At 38.4% G+C, this 24,281-nt stretch overlaps 1 protein-coding gene across 3 annotated transcripts; it reads right to left on the bottom strand.

Annotated features, from left to right (window-relative positions):
- Positions 1-1,904: 1,904 nt before the first annotated feature.
- Positions 1,905-22,717, bottom strand: LOC127966872 (fibroblast growth factor receptor 1-A). 3 transcript variants are annotated; one of them, XM_052568195.1, is made up of 18 exons: positions 22,252-22,717; positions 19,458-19,609; positions 17,600-17,796; positions 11,297-11,383; positions 11,044-11,216; positions 10,079-10,202; positions 9,802-9,992; positions 9,013-9,157; positions 6,555-6,748; positions 6,306-6,451; positions 6,089-6,210; positions 5,663-5,773; positions 5,036-5,226; positions 4,821-4,943; positions 4,666-4,736; positions 4,442-4,579; positions 3,748-3,853; positions 1,905-3,540 (listed from the first exon to the last, which is right to left on the bottom strand). In XM_052568195.1, exons 3-18 carry the CDS (start codon positions 17,742-17,744, stop codon positions 3,358-3,360), a joined length of 2,250 nt encoding a protein of 749 aa, XP_052424155.1. In that variant the 5' UTR covers positions 17,745-17,796; positions 19,458-19,609; positions 22,252-22,717; the 3' UTR covers positions 1,905-3,357. The 3 variants fall into 3 exon arrangements, with proteins under 3 accessions (XP_052424155.1, XP_052424156.1, XP_052424154.1); XM_052568196.1 differs by lacking the exon at positions 19,458-19,609; XM_052568194.1 differs by lacking the exons at positions 17,600-17,796; positions 19,458-19,609; positions 22,252-22,717 and adding an exon at positions 13,057-13,324.
- Positions 22,718-24,281: the final 1,564 nt, after the last annotated feature.

Raw genomic sequence — 24,281 nt, 5'->3', positions numbered from 1 at the left:
TTTTCTAGTGCTATATAGGAAGGTTATAAAAGGTTTATTAGGCTACAGCTTCCACAAAATGTGAGTGTATACTTGAGAAAGCAGTAAGGCATTTACCAACTTCTTAGTAATTTGTGTAGAACAAAGTTTATCTTTAAGTAATAATAAACTACAAAACTTTTTTTTTTGCCATTATTTTGATGGGACTATTTGCTGACAGGAAGCAAAGTGAGAAAGTAAACCAAAAAATGGTTTATTTAAAAATCTAAAATCATTTTTGTAAAAACCACTTGGACATTCCAGAAGGAACATGTGGCTTGAAATGCAGATTATTTTCCAAACTAAGATAACAAACTGAACTGATCTATATCAAACATGCACAACAATGATGGAAATGCCATTAGACATGCTTTTCTTAGTCTTTAGCCTACAGCTTGGTAACGTAACACCTTTATGGAGTACAAATAATCACATTTGTTTGCTCAAATGTTTGTCTAGAGGTCATCGGTTGTAATGACAGCACTGTCGCTACAAGAGCACTCCAGTCGTTTATCCAGGACTTTCCTGGATCATCTGTCAAAGGTGATAATGGTTTTCGGTTAATTGCACCTCATGGCCCATTAGCTGCTCATAAAGGCAGGTGTGTAGTCCGTGGATAGCTTTTACAGGGGTGCAATGGCACAAACAGACCAGCAGATGTGACTCCTAACGGCTCCTATTTCCAGGCATTAATACAATTATGTCTCTTTCCTGCCAAGAGCAACAAGATTACTGAGATTGAAATGACAAAGATCCTGCAAGGCTTCTAAAGGATCGAGCAAAAGAAACACCCTGTAATACAAGTTACTGTTGCCTGGCGTTTCATGCTAATCATTTTTACAATTAGCCTATTTAATATCCAGTGCCAGTGTAAAATTCGCTCTCACAATGACGGGGTTCTTAGTGGTTGCTAAAGTGGTAAATTAGTACTTATGTTGCTATAGATAAAACCGGCAGCCATATCATCCTGGAGCCCAAGACCGGTTGCCCACTGAAGCTAAGCAGGGCTGAGCCTGGTCAGTACCTGGATGGGAGACCTCCTGAGAAAACTAGGTTGCTGCTGGAAGAGGTGCTAGTGAGGCCAGCAGGGGGTGCTCACTCTGTGTGGGTGATGGGGAGTGTAGTGATGGGGAGATGTTAAACCGAGGTCCTGACTCGTGGTCAGTAGAAATCCCAGTGTGACCTTGGCATCCTGGCTACATTCGCCCATTGGCCTCCGACCATCATGGCCTTCTAACAATCCCCATATCTGCTGATTGGCTTCATCATGCTGTCTCCTCTCCACCAGTAAGCTGATGTGTGGTGGGCATTCTGGAGCAATATGGCTGCTGTAGCATCATCCAGGGGGATGCTGCACACTGGTGGTGGATGAGGAGATACCCCCTGACTATGTAAAGCACTTTGAGTGCCTAGAAAAGTGCTATATAAATGTAATGAATTCGAAAGTTACTAGTCCATTTATGGCAGTTCTGCATGGTTGCAAAGAAGTTTCTATGGAAAAACAGTCCAACTATGTATCTATAGATAATAGAAACCTGAATTATTTAATTTTGAGTTTGGTTTAGATTGTAAAATAGATTGCCATATTGGATTCAATCTACTGTAAAACTGCTTAGCATTAATCAAAGACGCTCGTTGAAGTGCTCTAGTTGTCTTGTTTCACTGCAGCGAGAGTTTTTCCTCCTGATATACAGCCTGACGATGTTGTGTTTGCTCTTGTTGTTGGAGTGGTTAATCGATGAGGGGCCGGCGGAGGAGAAAAACACTTTCTTCTCACCGTTAATCATGCACTTAGCTCTCAACATGAGTGAACGATTCGCATTTAAGTCAGCAACTTCTTATGTTCATCTGCCCTTCCAACAACCTCTGGCCTGCAAGGAGAGATGTTTAGTCCATCTGTCATTTATTTCCTACGTGCAAGAGCTATGTATACAAATGCAAGATTATATTTTATATATAACATTTTTTTATTTATATACCCACAGGAAAGGCAATATCAGTCAGCTTATTGACAGCCTGAATATAAGTGCATGGCCACTGCCTCGAAATTTACATCAGGACATACATAATCAAACAAGTATCAAAACTCTATTCAAGAACACAATTTTACACTGTTCCTTACAATAAGTTGCCAATCCTGTCATATAAACCCTGTCGTTTGAGAGTCTAGCTTAAAATAACGAAGAAGCTACAGACATGCTATGCTTTGAAGCTGGTGCTAACAGATTGTCAACCACCATGCTGATGCTAAACAGACATGCATATTCCATCTGCTTCATATTAATACAAACTAAACATTCATTCACCCTTGAATTGAGTGTTTCAGGATGCTGCATTCGCACCTTACGATCGTAACAGCAAGCAATAGTAACAGATTTTATTTGTAGCTTATTTTAACATATATAAATCTGTGTGACACCAACTTCTAAACAGGCACAAGATGACATTTTTAACTATAAGTTATTCATTTTTCCACAGTGAAAGAGAAAATGCAACACAGTCAAAACCAGTCCGAACATATTTGATGTTTATAGCTAAAGTGTGTAATTTCTGCACGACTTCGCATTGCCAAACAGCAGAAAATATCAACTGTTTTCAAACAGGTTTCCTAAACTTTTACTTCATCTTCCATTGGTCGAACAAACAGATTCAAGATACTGGTCAAGCCAATAATGCTACACTGAGCAGGTCAGGATCAAAAAGACACATTTTTGAGAGTGCAATAGTGTTTATAGTTTTCAGGGAACCGTCCTTCAAATGGCGTCTTTGAATCGCTGAGAAATAAGAAAGTATCTGAACATCTAAACAACAAAATTACACACTTCATTATTAATAAAATATCCTATTATTTTTGACCAATGAGATTTCATTGCTGCAGAAATAGAATCCAAGCAATGACAAAATGTCACCATGTTTGAACATAAAAGCGGATAACTCGTACAACAATCATAATAATTATAATAGTAATATAAAAACAGTGTTTATATAATTTCATGTTTGTACAATTTCACTACATTTACTTGAAATTATTTCTCCACCCCATTGACTTTGTTGGCATCGATGACCATTTTATCCTTCTGTGATGCTTTGCGAGCATCTTATTTGTGAGGATCGATCCCACTGAAGGACAATTGATGGACAAAATGTTTGATAGTTCCCTCTCTGTTGTGATCTGTCTTGTTTTTAGAGAGTGTGCTGGTCCTCCTGCTTGTGTTTCTGTGCTAGAACGGCCCAGGCTGAACTCCTCAGTCTCTGAGCCTGCGGAGGTGATGAGTCAAAAGAAGCAGAAAGATGTAGAGAGATCCTCTATGAACATGGAGGTCCAGGTGTTCTCTACTGTCAGCGTTTTGTGAAGGATCGTACAGTTTGTTGTGGGGGAACTGTCAGAGGGATACAGGGTTCTTCAGGTCCAGACTCTCTTAAAAACACTGAGTCCTGCTCGGAGGAGCAGGTGGAACTCCGTTCATTCAGGATGACCTGAGAGTACATGGGCTCCAGGGGAACGGAGAGGTCCAGATACTCCTGTAAGGAAAACATATTAATTAATAAGTCATTCCCAGAATGCACTGCAATGAGAACAGTGAACATCATGTTGGCAGATACATCAGCATATTTGCATTTTGGGGTTGCTGGACATGATGTGCATTTCATTTCGTTCACTTATGAGGATTAATTTTGAGTGGGATGTTGACATAAAAGGCAGCTACCTACACAGTCTGCAGGCCTTACCTGATTGGATATCATGGACAGAGTGCGATCAAGGTCTTCTACAAGCTGTTTAAAAGTTGGCCTATGTGTGGGAACCGCCTGCCAGCAGTCTTTCATCATCAGGTACCTGGAAAAAAAAATCTATTATATAACTGTCATTATGTGAAGACAACATGAAATATTTTTTGGATTAAATCCTATTGTGCACAATTTATCAGTGCATTTCAGCATTAAAAAATTTAGTAAATTGGAAAATAGAGTAATAAAAGGTTATTATGCATTTTTGAGTGGTTTATTTATTTATTTAAACAATGATAAAAGAATTGATTTTAAACTATTGATTATTATTACTTATAATTTTCCTATTAAATATGTAGTCGGTTTCACACAATATTTTAATAATAATTAAGTAATAATGATTATTGTTGTTTAAATGAATTACAAAGTTGGTTTCATTCAAAATGTGTTACATAATATAAGTAAAACATTTTTTTAAAGATTTTATTTAACTAAAAATGGAACTAAAATATAATTAAAATAAAATACATATTATATTTTTAACAGACAAACAAAAAATACATGGCATGTTTCACTTAAAAATGTGTCAAATTATAAAGTTAGATGTTTTGTGAATTAAAAGTTTGAAAGGTTTTGTGTAATCAAATTAGAAGAATCCTCTTTTAGTCAGTAATTATAACATTTGAAAGGGCCATACATCTCCTGAGTGCAGGCTGAGGGTCTGTCCATGCGATGACCTTCTCGTAGTAATTTGAAGAGCTCTTCCACAGGCACTCCTGGATACGGCGAGCCCCCCAGAGTGAAGATCTCCCACAGAAGAACACCAAAAGACCATCTACAACAAGAGAACACTCAGTTGGTACCAAAACAACACCAAAACAGAACATCTATAAGAGCACTATAAAACACGAGCCATCTTACACGTCACTCTGATGCGTGTAAATCCTGTCAAACAAAGCCTCAGGTGCCATCCATTTGACAGGCAGGCGGCCCTGAAGAAGAAATAAAGACGTTCAATTTGTCATAAATTTACTTTTGGCTCATAAAAAGGACTATTTCAAGAACTGACTGCTTACATTTGTTGTCTTCTTGTAGTAATCTATGTGATGAACGTCCCGGGCCAGACCGAAGTCTGCTATCTTCATTACATTGTCCTCTGTTACAAGTACATTGCGTGCTGCCAAGTCTCTGTGGATGCACTGTTGGGGATTGCACACAGACCAAAACATTTTCATTTCATCCCACATTTTGAAGACATTTTTTAATAAATCGTAAAATGCGTCAACAATACCTTTTTGGACGCCAGGTACTCCATGCCACGAGCCACCTGGTAGGCACAGGAGACCAAGTCTTTAATGGACATGCTCTCCACGGGCACCTGGTCAGGATTGTAACAGTACTCCATGCCATGTGGCCGGCGGGCACGCAGATATTCCCGCAGGTTTCCTTTAGAGGCGTATTCCACGATGACATAAAGAGGGCCTGGATGAAGGAAATAAAGAGTGTTTTGAGAGGGAAAATCCTTACGGTGTACTCTAACATCTTCAAACGCGTGTGACTGTAAGAATCCTCAGATGGGCTCTTAGCCTAACCTGATTTTACCAAGTGAGACATGTTCCTGGGACAACATCGTTGTTTACCCTGGAACAACATTGTGATTAACCAATCAGATTTGAAAAACCAGTTTATAGATTTTGTGAAGTTTATGCTTAAAATCAGTGTTTGCTGCTTGTACATCAGTGTCATTCATCTATCATTTCCTCTGATTTTAGGGATTACTCATGGTTAAGGTTAGGTTTAGGTGTAGGGATATGGTTAAGAATATATTTTTGGAGTAAAATGTTGTTCCAGGGTCAACAAAATATGTTGACCTAGGAACACATCGGACTTGGCAAAATCAGGACGTGCGGGCTCTTACCATCCTGGGTACAAGCTCCGAGCAGGTTGATGATGTTCTTGTGTTTTCCAATCATCTTCATCATCTCCATCTCTGAGATGAGGTCAGATAGGTCCTTCTCAGTGGCGTCAGCTAACGAAAACATGTGGAATCGTGATGAGGTCTGGTTCTACACGAGTAAACATCTAATAGATAACGTGGTTTGGTCTTAAAGACCCCATGAAATCAAAAGTGGAGTTTTATGACAATGTCTGTTGGAACTACATTCCGAAAAGGTATTTTTTAAATAAGAATTTTTGTCGGATTTGACAGAAAATAAATATCTAAACCTTAAAACAAAGAGAACACTTTTGTTGTCACTTCATCCAAAATCAGTAAGATCCCTTATATATTGTGTCAAGCCATTTCATGGGGCCTTTAAGGCTTTTACTTTGGGAAACCACGTACATTTCAGCATCTTCACGGCGACTTTAGTTATGCGGTTGGGCTTGTCTTTGTCCACTCCAATGGCTTCGCCCATCACCACCTGGCCAAAGCAGCCCTCTCCCAGAGGTTTCCCAAGTACTAGCCTGTTTCAAACAAAAACAAAATTGATAAATGATGCCTAGGTTACAGAAGATAAGAAGCAAGAGAAGTTCAGATTTTGGATGAGCAGTGTCTGTACTTCTCTCGGGGGACCTCCCAGCACGGGTCCTGGGGCAGCTCGTACTCGGACACCCCTGACAGCATGGGCGACCCGCTGGAGGAGAGTCGTGAAGGTCGGACCAACATCACACCAGAGTTCAGAGAGGAACTGGATTCCACCGACACCTGAAGAGTGGGGAAGCAGAATGGGGGCGGGAGGATTAAGGGTCTTTAGAAGGACACAAGCGCTCTTCTTTGGACAGCATGCATCAAAGTCCTTATCTGTTACCTGTCTGCGGAGAGGAATGCTTTTGGCCAGCTTATGGACGGCCAGCTGGCTGTTGAAGTTGCTCTTCTTGGAGGAGCTGCGGACTTTGACGATGGTGGCAATTCCTACCATGAGGAATATGAGGAAGAATCCGACGCAGTAGATCAGCACCTCCAGGTAGGACTGACTGGGGACTGCAGAGGGAGTGGTGGGGGCTTATGGGGCAAAGAGAATGCTACCGTCAGTTACAAAAACTAGATTTGGAAATCTTATGAAGAATTCCTTATTTCTTTTATTCATATATTGATTTCAATTTTATTGCTATATTTTCAATAACTTTTGTCATTCTGTTGTGTGCTTTTGTAATATGTATTCGTTTTTATATATCTAAAGTTGAATCTATTTTCATTTCAATTTTTGTTTTTGTTAACTACACTAACCCGGTTTCATAAGTAGTATTTTGTCTCAAAAGAAGATTTAGCTTGATTTACATTACAAGCAAAATAATAAAAAAAATTAAAAAAGTTACAAAAATATATTACATAAAATTAAAAAGACTTGTTTTCAACAGAAATTCTATTTTTAATTCAGAATTATATTTATTTTAAGTACAAATAGAAAAAAAATATATTGATTAGGATTATATGGAAGCCAGGTTCTGTCACTGATCAATAAAAGGGTAATTTCAACTTTTGATCTAACAATTCTGTCATTTTTGACAGTGCTTTGGACCGACACACACTGGTAGATGCTGGTGACAGGCACACACACGCACACGCACACACACAGCCCTGTTTTATTTCATCCAGTGCATTTGACACTATTGGCACTGAGAAAAGAGCACAAGATTCCTTTGTTGCCGCATAATGGCTCCTTTGTGGCGTTGTATTTCGCCCCACATTCTCCATCGGCATGAGGCTGCAGTCATCCCATGCATAAGTATGAAACAGAACCATCCTGGCCAAACTGTCCAGGGAGGCCAAAGTTACACATGGCTAAACCCGAATGGTTGTTATTAAATTAGAGCTTTGTTCAAATAGAGTTGAGTTGTTCTGCAATAGTATGCACTGGTTGAAATAAAACAAATTCTTCAGAAGATAAGGACTCATTTTGTGATGCTTGATCATTAATAATTATTTTTCCCACAAGGAAACCCATATTAGTTAGTGATCAAGCTGATAATCTATAGATTAGAGGAAGTGACATCAAGTGACGGCTATCACAGTCACAAAACTCTACAAAAAAATAGATGGCAACTTCATACACTGGTAAAAAAATATTTTAATGATGCAATGATAATGCAGCACCAAGTCACAGTAATTTCAGATTACAGTCAAAGAACTATAACGCTGCTCCAGAATTATACAGGTACTTAGATCCCATTTTAAGGCATTACATTAATGCTCCACACAAAAGGTGATTCAAAAAGTATTTAATAATTTTATGGAGGATTTTACTCAATATTTGTTTTTACATTTTGAGCAGAGGTTCTCAACCAGAGGGCTATGACCGAATAGGGGGCTTAGTAAACTTCTAAGAAGCCTCGATATGACTTTAAATGATTAATATAACATAAAACAAGCATTAAAATGAGCCCAAACAACAATAAATAAATAAATAAATGTTATTAAAATTTATTTATTAAATTAATAAAGTCTGGAGCTTTAAGTAATAAAACTCCATGGGCATTTTAATAATGATACACCTGTCTATTTATGCCAAGTTATAATATTTGACTTTATAAAAATTGTGAGTTAAACATTTTAAAAAATGATCATTTTTAATCCTTATTGATTTAATCATGAAAAACTGAAAAGTCATGAAACCGATTATTGTTGTGGACTTAGGGGAGTCAAAAAGGTTGAGAACCAGTGGAGGAAATTACTGATTCGACATCTTAGCAATATGCAAATCGAATCTCCTTTCTGCTCACTAGTTATTGGAACATAACTTTTATGCAAAATGTTCCCATATCAGTCTGCTTACTCTCAAAATGAGCTCATTTAATCTGAATAAAGGTGACTTGATGTACACTAACCACTCATTAAAACAACAAAGATAGCAGGTCAGAGCGAGAAAATTAGGTATTTAGAGAAAGTTAAGTAGAGGAGGTGAAACAGTGCCATAATTGGTGTCATTTGCCAGGTCGATGGGAAGTGAAAACCCCTGAGGGCACCTAAGTAAGATGATACGTATAGGGGAAGATGTCACTAAAATCCAAATGTTTGGTCTACTTGGCATGCTGGTGTCACACATGGGTGGTTGTGCACCTGTGGACGCCACACACATTCCCATGAAACACCTCGGCCTTTGTCAACGGTGCAAAATATACACCAGCTAAAGTGATAGCTGAGTAAATGCTCTTTGACTTAAACACGGTTCACCTGAAGCTGGCGAATGACACAAACAAATGGCCACTGTTGGGAGCAATTGATGAGAAGGAAAGGTCTAGAGAGGACAGGAAAGAGTTGCCGGATACCTTTAACAACGGTCAACCAAGCTGAATGATGGGAGATCCCAATTGAATTGCCCGCCAAGCAAGTATACACCCCAGCATCCTCAAAGGACACATTCCTCAACTGGAGCACCTCCATCTCCTTGTCGGTGGTGTTGAGGCCAGCCGTCTGGAAGAGAACGAGAAAAGCAGACCCGAGGCCCAAGACATGAGGGAAAGGAGGAGGAAGCGGGACCACGTTGGATGCGCAGAAAACCACCTGAAACATTTCCGTCACCTTTAGAGGGATCAAATATTGCTGCCCAGCACCATCACCTTCAATCTACCTCCACCCACATCAGGCAAGCCACATGGAGACTCTCTCCAGCAAGACCCAATCCATAGCGAGGAAGTTGTCGCTATTGGTTGGGTCAACTGGGAATTTCCATGGCATCATGGGATAGGAAAACCCAAAGCATGAGAGAAACCCAAGGCTAAAACCTCTACAGAGATCGAGATCACTTCAGACTATCCTTGGTCAAGTTACCTTGCATGTCAAGTCTAAGGACAGTTAACCAGGCTGACTGATTGGCTTCTCCTATATAATTGGACACTTTGCATATATACTCGCCGCCCTCTTCTTCTGTGATATTGTAGAGCGTCAGCACCTGGGTGTCCGAGCTATTGACCCCCGAGTGCTGGAGATGACAAGAGACCAAATTCATCACATCGGATCCCAAACCAAGACATCCTAATATGTGTGGACCACTGAGGAATCTGCTCCATGTAGGTCAGACTTAAGCAAACTGACAGCATTTCAATGTAACCCCTTACCTTTAGGACGCGTACGTAAGGGAGTCCATCAGGTCCCAGTTTGCTTCCGTTCACCAGTATGTGTTTGAGCCACTGAATGTGAGGCTGGGGATCACTGAAGACCTTGCAGACGAACTCTACGTCACTGCCGACCACAGCCGTTCGGTTTGCAGGAAGACCAGCATACAGGATGGGCCTGTGAGGCGATCGCTCTGAAATATACATGTTTGTCAGATTTGGATTCAAGTGCAATATTTACTCCTAAACTGCCACTGGTTGATACTGAGAGATGACTGACCCACTACATCCAGCTGATAGGTGTGATTGATGCTTCCGTATTCGTTCTCCACAAGGCATGTGTAGTTGCCCTTGTCTGAGGGCACCACAGACTCCATGATTATGGTCCACATGTGTTCCCGCAGCTGAGAATGGAAGAAAATAAATATTATTTAAAATGTATTCATGCAATATTTACTCCAAATACACTGAAATTAAAAACCAAATCTGCATAACCCATTCACAAATCTCTTACGTGAAATACATTTTTGGCTTATTAATGGCTTAAAATGACTTATTTCAAATTAAAGACACCATCATTTACCATACAGATGTCTGAAAAAATAAAAGAACAATAGTTAATCACTTTCAGTTATACTGACCAACGTGATAATAATAATCTTTTAAAATTCTTACATAAAACAAAACATATGGGTAATAGGTAATAAGGTTATGAATCATGATTCTGAAACTGATTCACAGAAATGAATCAAACTTACTGAATGCAACTTTTGCTACTCAAGTTTAAAGACACTAAAACATCAGTTTTAATGCTCTTGTAACTGCAAAAGTACTGCAATAATGCACCCTGAAGGGAACGTAATGGCCAAATAAACATCAAAATCACTTCAGGAATTAATAATATTGCTTAATTTTAATTGCTGGTCACTGAATGTTCTAGCACATTGTGCTACATGTTTTCTTGATATTTGCACACTGTCTCTCAATGTTTAGTCCTTTTTATCATTTTTGCCAAGCTCTAATCACTACGGCTAACTATAGTATGTGTAACCAGAGCTGTGATGTTTCCTGCACGTTTACATCAGGGTGTGTGTATTCAGGTGTCGGGTTCAGGGTGTAGAGATTCAGGCTGGGATTTTACCCTATTGTAAGCGGAGGTATCAGGTGCAGGGTAAATGAGGGCTGTATGTCCCACATAACAGTGATATCAGTCAGGAACTGAAGTCTGCTCAGGTGCAAACATACCTTGTAGCCCCCGATGCGCTGGTCTCTTTTGAACTCTTTTCCATTCTTGAGCCAGCGTAGTTTCGGCATCGGGTTTCCCTCGGCCTGACATCGGAATTTCACAGTTTTGCTGGCCGGTACGGCATGAAGCTTCTTCTCCATCTTTTCAGGCTGGGCCCAATGAGGCGCCATCGCTACAGAGGAAATACGTCATTAATAGGGTTATACAATTCATCACTTGATTTTCTTCCCGAAAAAGAAAGTGCATGCTTACGTAAGAGCTCCTGGCTACTTGACGGCTTGTTCTCCTCTGACGATGACTCATCGTCGTCCTCATCCTCAGAAGATGGTACTGCATGACCTGTGACAAAGTGGACAGGATGTGTGTCAGAGAATACATTCATACAGCTGCCCATAAAGGTCAGAATAAAGCATCCACAATTCATCATGCACAATTTGAGTGTCACAAATTCAGCAAATCACATGCAGATGTTGTTAGTTATTTGTCTGTTTGTCCGTATATAAAATAAGTTATAAGTGTTAGATTTAACCAGTCATGAAGCAAATAATAGCAGCAGGTTGAGAAAGGAGAGGCTTCTGACACTTTTATTTCTGAAATGATTAATGTGTTTACAATATTCTGGTGATTTTGTATTCTTTGCTTGATCTGGATATTGAACCAGAACGAAGTAGCGCATCCACCCTTCACAGAGTGTCGGACAGTGAGAGCGCATGAGTCACCGCAGGCTCCGCTCCAGAGCCGTGCCCACGCTTCCATCACACAGACGCAAACACACACACTCTGGGGAGCTGTCTAACAAATTCACCACTCAACGCCTGACACATTTCACAGCTGAAAGGAGAGAAATGGCCTCACAGTGTCCCAGTTATTCATCTATAACAACAAAACAATCTCAAAAGGCAACTTCAACTAGTTTTTAACAATTTTAGAAGACAATAAGTGGTGTTTGCCTGTGCAAAACTTACCAGCATGATGCCAGGGGGTTGGCTATGTGGTTACTTAGATCATGTCTGGGTCATATTTGAACCAGATTTTAAATTTAAAGGAAATAATTATATTATTTTGTAAATAGAGAATTAAGCCTTAAGCATTAAGGTTTTTAGCATTATAACATTTTCATGACAATTAAGCATATTAAAATGAAGCAAATTACAGTAATGTAAAAAAAAAAACTTGGAATGTTAAAGATTTAATTGTAAAGTATTTATACATCAATATAGTATCTGTTGTACTGCATTTAAGTAATTAAAAATAATAAACAAATTCCAACTGAAACATTCCATGTATTTGAGGTATTTTAAGAATTAAAATACCCTTTGCGAAAAAACAAAACAAAAATCAACAACAAAAAATATAATATCTGAATATTACTTGGTGCACATTAAGGAAATCATATCGTTTATGCACATTAAGGTGCATATTTTGATAAGAAAATGAAAGTGAAGTGAATGTCACTTCACTTTCATTTTCTTATCAAAATATGCACCTTAATTTAGCACATTTAAGTTTAATATACATTTTGAGATTTTACGCGATCTCAAAATGTATATTAATATTGTGGGTGGAAACATAGCTAATGCACTGCTAAAAAATATCAAGTTGAATCTTATTGATTGTAAAAAAAATTTTTTTACAAAAATAAAAATAAAAAGTTGAAATTGCTCAACTTATTTTTTAAGTTAAAGTAAATGTAAAAACATAAGTTACCATGACTTACTGAAGATATCTTTTTTCTTTTTTTTTTACAGCTTGTTTGCCATCAGGCCAAAAGATTCTTTATGATTTTTTGGTCTCTAAATATAGTACAGATTCCTTCTTCAATAGTAGTTAATATGACATTTTGTCACTGGATTCCTTGTTCGTTTGCTTAGAAAAGTAGCAGAGCAACTTGTTTAACAACCCAGATATCATTTATGTCCATAGCCCAAACTGGGCAAGTTGTGAAGAAATGTGTTTTTTCAATAAGAAAAAAAAGACAAAGCTCATCCCCTTCAAGCTCTTGCAAGACATACCCGTCACGTTAACGATGAAATAGGTAGAGTGGTTGCCGAACAAGCTTTGGACAGTGCAGGAGTAAAGCCCAGAGTCTGTCAGCTCCACTGACCCAATCTCCAGCTGGCCCCCGTTCACCTGCATGTGGTCTCCATTCAGCACTGCAGCATGGTTTTTAGTCCAGATGACTGCGAGGCCTACGACTGGGGTCTCGTCTTGAGCCAAGCACTGCAGCACCAAACGCTCCCCGGGGAACAAAGTGTACAGCTCCATTTTCACCTCTGTTCGGATTAATGGTGGAACAGAAGACCAGCAGTTTGGCAAAGGGGGTAACTGGATCCAAATCGGAGTTTTAAAATAAAGTGTGAGACAAGACATGACTCTTGTCCAAAGAAAAGGGAAGAACCGCAAAACTTAAAGTTAAGGGCCATGACTAACAAAAGAGAGATGAGCAAAGCACCATGGAGAAAGACGACTATGGAAGTGATGCCTCACAAACTTAGAAAAATGAATGAATGGAACTATAAAAATATGGCAGAACCACCACCAACAAAAGAAATAAAGAAAACTGCGAAGCCACAAACTAAAAGATGAATACAAAAAAGATTAATATGGTTTGGGTCTCACAAAACCTGTCGTCAAGACCACATTTGGCCATATTTTAACGTAAGATTAACACAAAGTAATTATTATAATTTGGACAAAATAAATGAAGCCTTGAGTGTTAATATTTTTAAATGATAACATTATGACAATTAAGCTATTACATAAAGTTTAATGTTATTACTGCAACGCAAATAATCTTTAGACAGGAATGTGAAAAAATATTTTACATTTTACATTTGTAAAGTATTTATACTTGTAAAGCATTTAGTAATTTCAAAATAATTATAATCATATTTTTAAAATAAATGAAAACATTGTATAACAATTTTAGGTACTACAGGAATATAATGTCTTCTCTTTGAGAACAATAAAAATTAGAATAAAAAAGGTAAAATATTTTTCATAAAAATAATGTCACTATGCACAAAACCGGACATAGTTGTATATTTTCTTAAATACACTGCAACAAAATTTAATTAGAAAATATAAACATAACTTTTTTTTTTAACTGTAATGTGGTCTAAGTATGTTTTTGATGAGATTCACCCACAGATTCAATATTGCACAAAACTCAAACACTTTGAATCTAAAATGCAAGCTTGCTAGCAAGAAATGTGATACTTCCTTTACCAAATAGGGGGAAGTTCTGCAGAAAAAAATCTAAACTGTTTAAAGATTAACCTCCAGTGGCCCATTACACTTATTAGGCCTGAGTTTCAGCACATACAAAACAAAAGCCCCAAAACCCCTAACACCAGAACATACGGCTGTCCCATTCAAAGAGACCCCCCACCATCCTGAAGTCACCTTAATTGTCAAACAAACTAATCCATCCCTTTTGTCCTCCGTAGTGTTTCATGACAATGCGAGCGGATCCGTAAGAGACGGAAATGGGAAAGAGAGCATGTTTGGAGAGACGGAGAAGAGCCTGTAACAGCAGGTTCCTCGGCTAGTTGTCATGGAGATCTCACTTGAGCCAAGTGGAGGTATTTCCTGGATCACAGGCCCCTTAATCCTGGCAGGGACGAGAGGGGGTTGGGATCAACTTTCCCCTCAGCAAATTTAGCAAAAAAAGCAGGGTGAGCAGGAAAAGTTGAGGCTGAGGGAGATGCTGGTCTTGAAAATAAAACGAGAACTGACGTCTCATCTGATATCCTTCCATTCCCTTTATTTCCAATCATTCCCGTCACTTTCTGGAGAACAAACATGACACACACCCCTAAACCTCACATTTACAAGAAAAACCTTAGAACTCACTTAGAACTGCAGTAAATAGGGCTGACATCTCCCAGCATGCCCTTTGATGCATTTATACTCAAATGAAATGCCTGGCTGTGACTGTTGTTGCAATAAATGTTGTTGTCTAGCATTTATTAATTCTTCATAGACAAGTGCCAAAAAAAAAAACAAAAAAAAAAAAATTCCATAAGAACATAAATATTACCCCTCCCTTTTATAAGCCCAACAACATGCAACATTAGGAGTTTGCTTTCTAAATTGCTCTGGAAATTCAATTGTTTCAGTGGCTGAACTGGTATTTAATAGTCTGGGTAGTACTTTTTTACTTTGTGTATGGTTTTTGAGGATGACGACACGTCTTTGCTAGCATGTGGCTAATTAGCTGGCTTCTACCAAGCTATGAACTAATTTGAAGCAAAATAATGTAGCATTTGATTTGAGCAAAAGTTTGGCTAATAATCACCAAGGCAAATTTTTTTTGCTGTGTTTCCATTACCCTTCAAATTGTGCAAACTGAAATGGCAAACTAAAAAATGTCCAATAGAAACGTACATTTTCTCTAAAAAAAAAAAAAAAATAGCAAAAAAGTTTTACGCTCTTATGTGACGGGAAAACAAATATTGCGCAAAACTGCAATGGAAACAGTTTTTTTTTTCCACACTCACAGGTTACCTGCCGTACATAAAGGACACATGATCATAATCCTTTGATTAAAAATAAAAAAAGTGTGTGTGGGGACTGCGATATATGTGTACCAACATCACAGTCACTTATCGTGAGAGGAAAAAATTAAGTTTAAGTCGCATTACATGAGTGAATAGAAAGACCATCATCAAGTATTTTTTATCAACATTTATAAAATTAACTAAAGTTTTGCGCAAATCTTTAAAGGACATTTTTTCAGGGTACTTTGATGAATAGAAAGTTCAGAAGAACAGCATGTATTTGAAATGTATTTTGTCAAATTACAAATGTTACTCTCACTTTAATTAAATTCATCCTTGCAGATTAAAAAAAGTATTAATTTCTTTAAAAAAATAAATAAATAACAGAAGATGCCATTTAATATTTCCATATATAATTTTTTTTTTTTTCTAGGCAATCCCATGCACTTTTTCTTCCAAAACGGTTCACGTGGACAATGTCCAGTCAGAAAATCATACAAAGCTACTGCACAAGCTTCAACTAAAAGGAGCTTTTTGCAAATAAAACAGCACTGAGAATAAAGATGCATTCAGATTTGATCCTCAACAAGCCAAAATTCGAACCATTCCTCTGGTAAAAAAGCAACAAGGGGAGGAGCGCACCTCCTAAACAGCCGAATTGGAAGCACATTTTGTTTACAGAAGAAATTCTGTGGAAAAAACACTTGTTTATGACTGCTACAAAACAATCTAACTAAATTAAAACTCTTAACATTTTCCACTAAACAGAAAGAATCTCGATATGCTCCTACGTCATTCTTCCCAGTCTGACCGACCCAAAAACACAAGCATGATTTCATCAGCGAGCCGTACCAACACACATCTGTGTGCTTCAGATTCAGACCGCTCCGGACTGGCTTCTTGGAGAAGCAGAAGAGAACGTGTTTTCTCAGAGGGAGGCGGAGGCCCGACCCATTTGTCTTGGTCAGTCTGTCCAAGCTGTAGTGGACAACATCTGTCTTCACCTCATTATTCATCCGCGACATCTTTAAAAGCCATTGCATATCAGATCATTACGAGCCTTTTAATGAACTAAAGCTTCAATAAAACAAGCCTTGAATCCTTATAGCTGTCTTTCTCTCTACATGGACCAGGATTGGTGCAAATCTCTGGACTTGGCTGGGAATCAGTAGAGGAAGTCGTAGCCTGGAAGGATTGCTGCTGGGATTTCCTGCCTGGCTAGTAATAGTGCTGGGCACAGAGTAACTACAACAAGTCAATTCAGGCTAGAAGGCAAACAGACCATTCGATCAATGCTATCCAACAATGGAGCAAGAGTTTATACAGCAACAGGATACAGATTATTACTTTTCACATACAGAAGAGCTCTGTGGCCCACTGTGTACAACATATCAGTGTCTTAAGCGGCTGTGAATGGACACTATGTCCACATGTATGCAAACATGCATCATCAATAAAGCTGTAGACAATCGAGGCTGTGCTGGTGCCAGACTGTAACAACAAAATGTATGTGTGTGTGCATATTACCACAATTAGATAAATCAAATTTTAGCTGATATAACCCTATGGTGCCAATATCTCAAAACCAAAAGGTAAGAGAGAAGCAGCTAATGGGCATTTCAGATTAAATATATAAATTATTCAAAGCCATTCTCCCACTGCTATAGAGGTCTGTATTGTGTTTGGAGACCTTTTAGCACATTAAGGAGTCTTTGCAATGCTGTGCATTCCACCATGAACCATCTGAACCTCTAAGGTTTCAAGAAAGAGTGAAAGACCCCGAAGCTACTTGGATGCATAAAGGAAAAGCATCTGGAGTCCTACAACACATCAGACCCTAATGAGTTCCAGCTCCACTTGTTAACTCCACATCAAAAATGGAGCCGTGACCAGAACTCCGCTGCTGCATGAGGTAGAGCCAAGTGTAAACTGAACATCAAATGAATGTATGCGAGCCTAAATCACGCAAGGAAAACTAAAACGGGTTGCTTTTGTCCATTTGTTCAGATTAGAAAGAGCCTGGAATTAGACATGGGAACAGGGAAAAACTTACCTTGTTCGGTTACTGCGGGACGTGCGTGGGCCAAGGGGAACTGAGCTAGAATAACCCACAGGAGAAGCAAACGGCATGACTTCATCTTCCTGAGAGAAGCCATGCCAGGGCAGCTGGTCGAGGAGGGTGGGCCGAAACAGTTCATTCACACAGCTGTGGGCAGTACTGGCCCATCAACACTGGCAGCATACAGCTACCTGCCAAAAAAGTGAAAGACAAAGTGAACAGGAATTAAGTCTTACATGCTATGAAAACATACAAAGGAGGAAAAAATAACTTTTCATTGGATTGATCTGGCTTTTTCCCATTATTCTTTATTGGCATCAAAGATCCTTTCAAACGTGCACTTTTCATTGCACAAAAGGGGCTTTAAAGTGGAAAAATGCTTTCCTTAGATTATTAAATATTCTTTACACTAGAAACAATGGTTCTTTTGAGAACAAATCACTGGGGAACAAAAAATGGTTTGTATATAGCATCAATGTAAAAGAAAAACCTTTGAAACTTTAATGTGTGTGTTCTAGAGGGTTATGGTTGGTTAGAATGGTTGCTTACACTCTTTATAAATAAAGGTTCTTTATCCCATCAATAGTTCCATGAAGAACCTTTAACATTCATAGAATCCTTGCATTCCACAAAAGTTTCTTTATTTTAGATAATTGAAATGTTCAAGCAATGGTTCTTTTGGGAATTGTTCACCCCCAAATGGTTCTGAAAACCCCATTTTCAAACTCCACTACAATGTAAATACTTCTGAAAAGTGTTCATTTTAGTGGAGTGTTCATTTAAAACCATGACAAAATTAGTTTGGCCTCAATTAGGTTTTAAATGTAAACGCTGCACACTTTGTACACAATTAATGAAAATAAAACTTGCTAGAAAATACTACTCATCTAGATGACAAAGTGGCGACAGGATTCAGCGATAAATCCATGTCCCATAATTCTTTGTGGCAATACAAGAATGATAAACTACATACATAAAGCATCAAATGAACATTTGATATGCAGTCTTTACCTTTTATTTTCTAAATGAGTCCAGTTTATTCTGATCAAAATCATCATATAACACACATCGTATAACAGTAGGAAGTAGGAACAATTTCAAGCAACATAAACCATTCAAAAGTTTAAGGCCACTAAACTTAACACTAAAAAAATGTTCTTGATCAAATCATCATATTAAAATGATTTCTGAAGAATCATGTGGCACTGAGGACTAGAGTAATGATACTGAAAATTCAGCATTGCATCACAGGAATAAATTACATTTTAAAATATATTAAAATAGAAAAAGTTATTTTGAACTGTAATAATACTTCACAATATCACTATATTTTTTTATCAAAGAAATGCAATCTTTGATGAGCATAAAAGACTTCTTATTCATTAAAAAAAAATCTTACCAGGCCCACCAGTTTCCACTTATAACTATATCAAAAAGCCACAAAATAAGCTCAACTACACTCACGCTCTGCTTACAAAGACCAGACCCCTCTCATTTACTGAAATAATAACGTCACCTGGGTAATAAAGCCCATCTGGTACTCACTAATTCGACTTCTAAGGCTCCTTCATTGTACTTAAATATTAATTAAGTTTGATTCCTTCATTGCACTTAAATAGAAGGTTTGATTAGTACTGACAACTGTTTATGCATCAACCCATCACCCACTAAATAAGCCACTAATAAATAATGGAATAAAAATCTCCTAATTTCAAAGTAACAAGTATCTTATGACATCAAATTTAAACTTAACTTAGAAAAAGCTGTAACTTTGGGACTAGAGACCTGGAAAGTCAAAAATTGGTTCAAACATGGTTTTCCCACAAGTATGAAGAAAACAGAGGCCCCATACCTCTCGACCCCTCACCCGACAGCAGCTGGCCCCTGAATAGGTGTGGAAAAGGCCATCCCGGTGGTGTGAAACACATCTGTTAATGCTATGCCCCTCTTAGAAACGCCACTTGACACTTGTCTTTCCTCGGGACCCTAGTCACGCCTCCATCCCTGCCAAACATTACCCAACAAAAGTCTGTAATCTGCCGGTTGTTTTTGTACCCCCTCCTCCAATAATCACGCTGCAGACCATTTGCTCTCACACTTTCAACTTCACTCACAATTTCCAATCTGAAACAACACAACTTGGTGTTATATGTTTAGCTCTCATTACTGAGAATGAAGGGAATTAGAGTATTAGTGAATGCAAACAAAGTTGTCAAACTGATTAGCACTGTTTTCGCAAGTCTCAGCTTCGCACAAGTGTGTTTAAAATACTCAACCATGATGCATTTTCATCTAGAAGAGCTAACGTACAAAAACATCTAATTCAGTTAATTATGATCACCTCATTAGAATGATAAATGAAGGATCTCCATTAATTACTGAAAGCTGTCGGACAGTTTTATGCCAAAGTAATTCGGCTGAAGGCAAGTACATGAAGAGACGGTCGTCCTGCGGTGGGTGGCAACCCTGAATGAAAAATCCTAAATGCTGGTGTGCAGCGGGTTTATGATAAGGCCATAAACGCAGTTCATTTACCTCACAGGCGCTGTCCATAACCATGTCAAAGCAGTAAAATTTAAGAATCTATTAAACTGATGAGAATGTGGAGTTATTCGTGGAACTTTTTCACACATGAAACCGCGGCACGCCATCGAGTTTCAAAGAAATGTTATTGGATAAGCTATAAAACTGTTTTTCAACAACAGTCATGAAAAAGAAATTGCTAACATGTTACACAGTTCCACCACCAGTCTGATGGATTTTGAAACAAAAAAAGTACCTATAAGTAGTTGCTACTTGTGCTATTCTCTTTTGAAAGCCGCTTTGGACAAAAGCATCTTTTAAATGGATAAATGCAAATGAAGAAACTTCTACTGAACTATCTCCACCAAAAGTGGAAAACAGCATTGAAACCTGCAGTCCTTTCAGAGTTCTCCACAGTAATGCAAGAGGAGCATTTGAAAAGCCCATTGTGATAATTAAAGGTTTGGGTTTGCTATGTTCCCTACCCCCCTGAGAGTCCAGCCCGGACCCTTAATTACTATGCTGCTGCATCCATGCATGACATTCCTCGACTCCGTGTTTGTTTTGGGAGATAGTCATGCAACCCATCCCAGGACCCTCACACAACCCCCCCCCCCACCTCTCGACTGCCTAGGTAGTTATCAGGCTTTACACCAGTAATTGTATAGATTAGGAGAGGAAATCCAACTCGAATATTTTGCCCTTTTCCTTTCCTACCCACACCTCCGTTGGCTTTGTTTTGCATAATCACTGATGCACACTAAAAAACTCCCAAAAAGGGGAACGAACATTAGTGGTTATGTAAGCTCTCAAAACTAGAGGTTCTCTTTTTTGGCATCAGAAGAAACTTTAACATCAACCGAACCTTTCCATTGAACAAAAAGTTCTATAGTGGAAGAATGTTATTAAAATATTCTTCACACATAGGGAAAAAAAAGGTTCTTTAAAGAACTTCACGGTTCACTAAAAGGTTTCTTTGGGGAACCGAATATGTTTATTTTGTGCCATTGCTAAGAAAACCTCCTTCTGGAAGCAATATTTTTGCTCTGAACTCTGAATATAAAGCTTCAGCTGCAGTTTAATATCCAGTTATGCTGACAGTGATATTGAAAAGATTACCAGGAAGAAACCAGCAGCAGGAATAAGTCCCAGCGGGTGACTGAGCAGTGCTTGGACCAGGTGCATGGACGCGGCTTGTCTTTCAGCGTATCCAATATTACACATTCAATTTGGATGGGCTCCAGCTGACACAGTCGACTATGAGATTCGGCTGTAACTCAACACAAGTGCCACAATAAGTCAAGATGGGCTCCTCGGGGAGGGAGGTTGCGGTTTTGAAAAATATCGGTTTAATTTATGATTCATCTCTGAAATTAATGCTGGTGGAATGAGGTAGTCATCCTCAAAGATTCGGACATGCTGACACATTGACTTGTGATCAGAAAGTGACTCTAAAAGTAAATTAGCGTAACATGTTGAGGATGTTCTTGACTAAGATGTTTAGAATTACTCTACTAGTGCATCTTTCCACCTAAACTCTACGACAGAGGTCGGCCAGGGAGTTCAGACCACATCAGTTCAGTTAAATCACAAAAACCCCTGATTTATCATTAACACAGATGCAGATTGCCCTGGAAAGGTTTGTTTCCTCAAGGAACACAATGCATCCATAACAAACACTGGACAGCCAATGCCACCTAGGGTTTTACAGCTCAAAATAGGTCACTTTTCATATTCATTGATATGGAAATTGAGGGAACACAATGTAGCATTCTTATTCTACTCCTGCTGTGAGCACCTATTCAGTGTTTGTCTCTTCATGAATGTGCAAACACAATGGAAATGAGAATGATTTACTTTAAAAAGCACAACTAGGCTATATGAGCCTCTATTTATATTTATATTGCAATCATATATAGCCTATACCAATACTTCTGGATTGACCTATCTACATAAAACTTGCAAAAAAGTTTCTTTAAATTGAAATGTGTCTGAAGATAACGTATTTTTTGGCATGCGTATATAATCTTTCATATAACTAGGCTTATTTACAAAAAAAAGACCATCAAATGCATCATAACACTAAACATTTTCAGGTTCTTCACAAAGTTAAAAGCACTCACCTCTGAATGGTATTATGAGCACTGGGTTGTGTTGAAGTGGCGCTTCTTTGTGGGAGTTATTTAGGTTTGTGAAGCATTACTCCAAAACAAGCGATCTCTGTAGAAAATATCCAACGCTGAATTGAATCAAAACAAGCCACTCAGTCAGATTTCTCTCGTGCAGCTCGCCTGGTTTTTTGCAAAAAGTAGCGAGTCGCGTTTAAACCAGTTGAACCAAACAATAGGTTTTGGTCCAGGTGCGTAGATAACCAGTCAGAAAACTTCCAGGTCTTTGCTCTTTGGGAAGTTTTTCATTCATAAGCTCGGGCGGGTGTATCGCGACGTACGGAGATTTACGAGTCACACCGAGGTAAACTGCTGCGAAGTAGCGTGTTTGTCGTGCGCTTTCTCTGTCGCTCACAGCAGCGATTCTTCCCCTGGAAAGACATATGAAGGAGGTTTTTTTTTCTTCGTACCTCCCACTTCCAGGATTTGAGGATTCAAGAATTCCACTGCCCCCCTCCACCAACCCCAGCGCGATCCCATTCACCTCTGAAACTCAATGCAGATAGACTGCTCAACCTTACCAACTCACTACTTTTTATATTTATTAGACAGACAAACAGACAGACAGACAGACAGATAGATTAGATAGATTTTGCTTAGTACTTAAACTGTTACAGATAAAATCATGTAACTTACTTCAGAATAAATTGTAGATTCTCAGGCAAAATGTGATGCAATTTTAAGCTGCTAATTTCCAACCATGATGCTAATACAGCTAACTAAACATTGGATGACAGGAGTGGGGTAACTTCTATAACACACATTTAGAACTTTAATGTTGTCTATATGGAGCTTTTTGGCATCTCAAAGACAAAGGAAGTGTGGGTAAAATGTGCCCTATAAAGTTTCTGGATCCACCAAGTCTGGTTAAAAACATTGGTTTGTCATGATTGTGACTCTGATTGAAAAAAATTCTTAAATAGACACAATCTCACACACAAAATTGTACAGTTTATTGTTAGATCTACACATTCTTTACCTCGGTACAATGGAGTTGAGAGTTCAGTAAGCATAAATACTGTTTAGGAAGTTAGTAGTCTAATTTACACACACACACACACACACACACTCCTGCATCGATCAGAACGTGGTATTGTTCTTTTAGATTGTTTCAATAAATGTGTTTTTGAAGCAAACTTTATTAGGTGGCTGTTGTGTTTGCTTCTTTTGTCTGACTGTTACAATTTACCTCAGTATGTGTTTCAACCTGTAATGGGGTAGATTGTAACAAAGGCACTGACATCAACTTATAATCAACTTGTGATTTGGTTGCAGAGGTTTGAATTGGTGCCTTTTGTGATGAAAAAAATGTGGGTACTTTGTATACAATTTTGAGCACCATTCCTAGTCTCCCCTATTTATAATTTGGTCACATGAAACCTCTGATGACAAATAGGCTAGAAGTAAAACAGAAAAGCAGTTCAAGTTCTAAATGACTTTAAGTGCATTTGATGAATTATCTTTTTACTGTGACACTGTTGTATTTTTCAAACTGCTCCCCATGAGATGCTTTACATCAACATTCAACTCCATTTGCTCACTTCCCTTTCAGAGTGATTGTATCTCCATCTGCTGACCCCGTCCAGCTCTCTCAGTCCACACACCACACCTGCTTTATTTATGAACGTCTGATGTGGTAAGTGGACGACTTGGATCATAGAAAAACCACCTAGTACGGGTCTAGGTCCCACAGCATTAACATCTGGAGATCCGTTTACAAGGGTTTTCACAGCAGTGTTTGTGTGTGTGCGTGTGTGTGTGACTTTAAGTCTGAAATCGAGTCTCTGGTTACAACTACAATGTGTTGAATGTATCTGAAATAAGTATGTACACATTTTTTGATGAATTAAAGTAGCATTGATTAGTTACCATAATTACCTATTCATTGTAGGGAACAATTGAGAGAAAAATACATGAAATCTGTATATTTGGAGATAATGGTCAGAAAAATCATATTCTTGGTGCGTTAAAATCAATCAATAAAT

This window comes from Carassius gibelio, chromosome B10, assembly GCF_023724105.1.
Source record: "Carassius gibelio isolate Cgi1373 ecotype wild population from Czech Republic chromosome B10, carGib1.2-hapl.c, whole genome shotgun sequence".
NCBI classification, from domain to species: Eukaryota; Metazoa; Chordata; class Actinopteri; order Cypriniformes; family Cyprinidae; genus Carassius; species Carassius gibelio.
The sequence above is the reverse complement of the archived record's forward strand: the minus strand, read 5'-3'. Positions and strand labels throughout refer to the sequence as shown.